The sequence below is a fragment of the Pyxicephalus adspersus genome, chromosome 1 (genome assembly GCF_032062135.1).
Source record: "Pyxicephalus adspersus chromosome 1, UCB_Pads_2.0, whole genome shotgun sequence".
NCBI lineage: Eukaryota > Metazoa > Chordata > Amphibia > Anura > Pyxicephalidae > Pyxicephalus > Pyxicephalus adspersus.
Genome location: NC_092858.1, coordinates 116,686,747 through 116,688,102, shown reverse-complemented (window position 1 = coordinate 116,688,102; position 1,356 = coordinate 116,686,747). Strand labels below are relative to the sequence as shown.

Genomic DNA, 1,356 nt, shown 5'->3' with positions numbered 1-1,356 from the left:
AATGAATTAACTCCTTTGTGCTTGTGCAGAAAATACCACACTCCTAAGCCAATTGAGATGACCAAAGATCCCAAACCTGGATAAGGACAAAACCAAGAGAGGGGAGTAGTTAAACAATTGTGAAAAGCCAGGTGAACCTATTTTTACTGCAGAGGGGTGCACTGACCCTAATCCAATAAAGAACCTAATTGCTCTCAATTTCTTAAAGTACAGTTTGACTTTCAAATATGCTATACAACATACAAATACTACTTGACAATGTAAAATATATGACTACAATTATTGTGTATTGTTTTTAACAAGCGTTTTCTAACTTTCTCTACTGCAGGTGCTTTTGGACATCACCTCTTTTCCAGGATTTCAGTCCATGCCTCAGTTTACCTTTGCATGTTTCTGTGGCCTTCATGGGTTTTGCAATATGAAACCAAAGAAAGAAGAGCCACAAGCTGAACAGGAGACTTCGGTGTGAGGGACATGTATTTTCCCACTAGTCATCAACTCATTTGGCATTTATACCAATAAGCATATATAATCCTTTCATTTTTAAAACATCAACAGTTTAATTTCTGTGAAAGAGAGCTGTGCAGTGCAATGCATTACTGGAATCAAGGAATGAAGGATATAACTGTATCTTACTCTTTTTGTAAGGAACTTAAAAAGGCATCAAATGCATTTCAGACATGGGATTTTGAGAGCACATAGCATGAAAAGCTGAAAAAAACATATGCTATGAATATATGAGTTTAAGTAACTTAAACTAGAATATAAAACTATTCTGTCAGCAAGTGGATCCACACATTAAGGGGTTTTTACAACTTATGACTGTGATTTTTGTTTTTTTACTATCCAGACAGATCAAATACTTTACTAATATGCCTATAATATAAGTTCAACAACTAACAAATGCCTTGAGATGATGTGCTTGACATTTAACAGTAAAATAAAATTTTAGGTATTTTTTTAGAATGGGAGGTAGTGAAAACAAAGGCTCAGAAAGCAAAGACAATCTCATCAGTGATCACATACCGGTATGGCAGAATATAGTTTTGTATGTTCTACAAAACAATTTGATCGTGTTCACTAATCTTTAATTTACTTGTTGCCTAGTTTATGGAAATTGAGTAAATAAAAGGAAACATTGAGACTCCCATATAAAGATTTTAAACTAACGGAATAAAATATAATAGGCTAACCTATTTAGTGAAAGCTAACCTATTTTAGTATAATAGTTTTTTTGTTTTTTTTTAGCTTGTTCATATACTAATATATTTTAATAATATGACCTAAAAAAAAAATCACTGTGTACAATAAGGTATGATACACATTACTGTGTAAAAATATGTAAATAAGTAAAAA

At 32.2% G+C, this 1,356-nt stretch overlaps 1 protein-coding gene across 3 annotated transcripts in view; it reads left to right on the top strand.

Moving 5' to 3' along the window:
• Nucleotides 1-1,350, top strand: part of BLACAT1 (BLACAT1 overlapping LEMD1 locus) — a 30,150-nt gene extending 28,800 nt beyond the window's left edge. For all 3 annotated transcript variants that reach the window (XM_072399000.1, XM_072398988.1, XM_072398995.1), the window contains one exon: nt 329-1,350. In XM_072399000.1, coding sequence (XP_072255101.1) covers nt 368-469 — 102 coding nt within the window. In that variant the 5' untranslated portion in view covers nt 329-367 and the 3' untranslated portion in view covers nt 470-1,350. The remainder of the gene's footprint in view (nt 1-328) is intronic.
• Nucleotides 1,351-1,356: the final 6 nt, after the last annotated feature.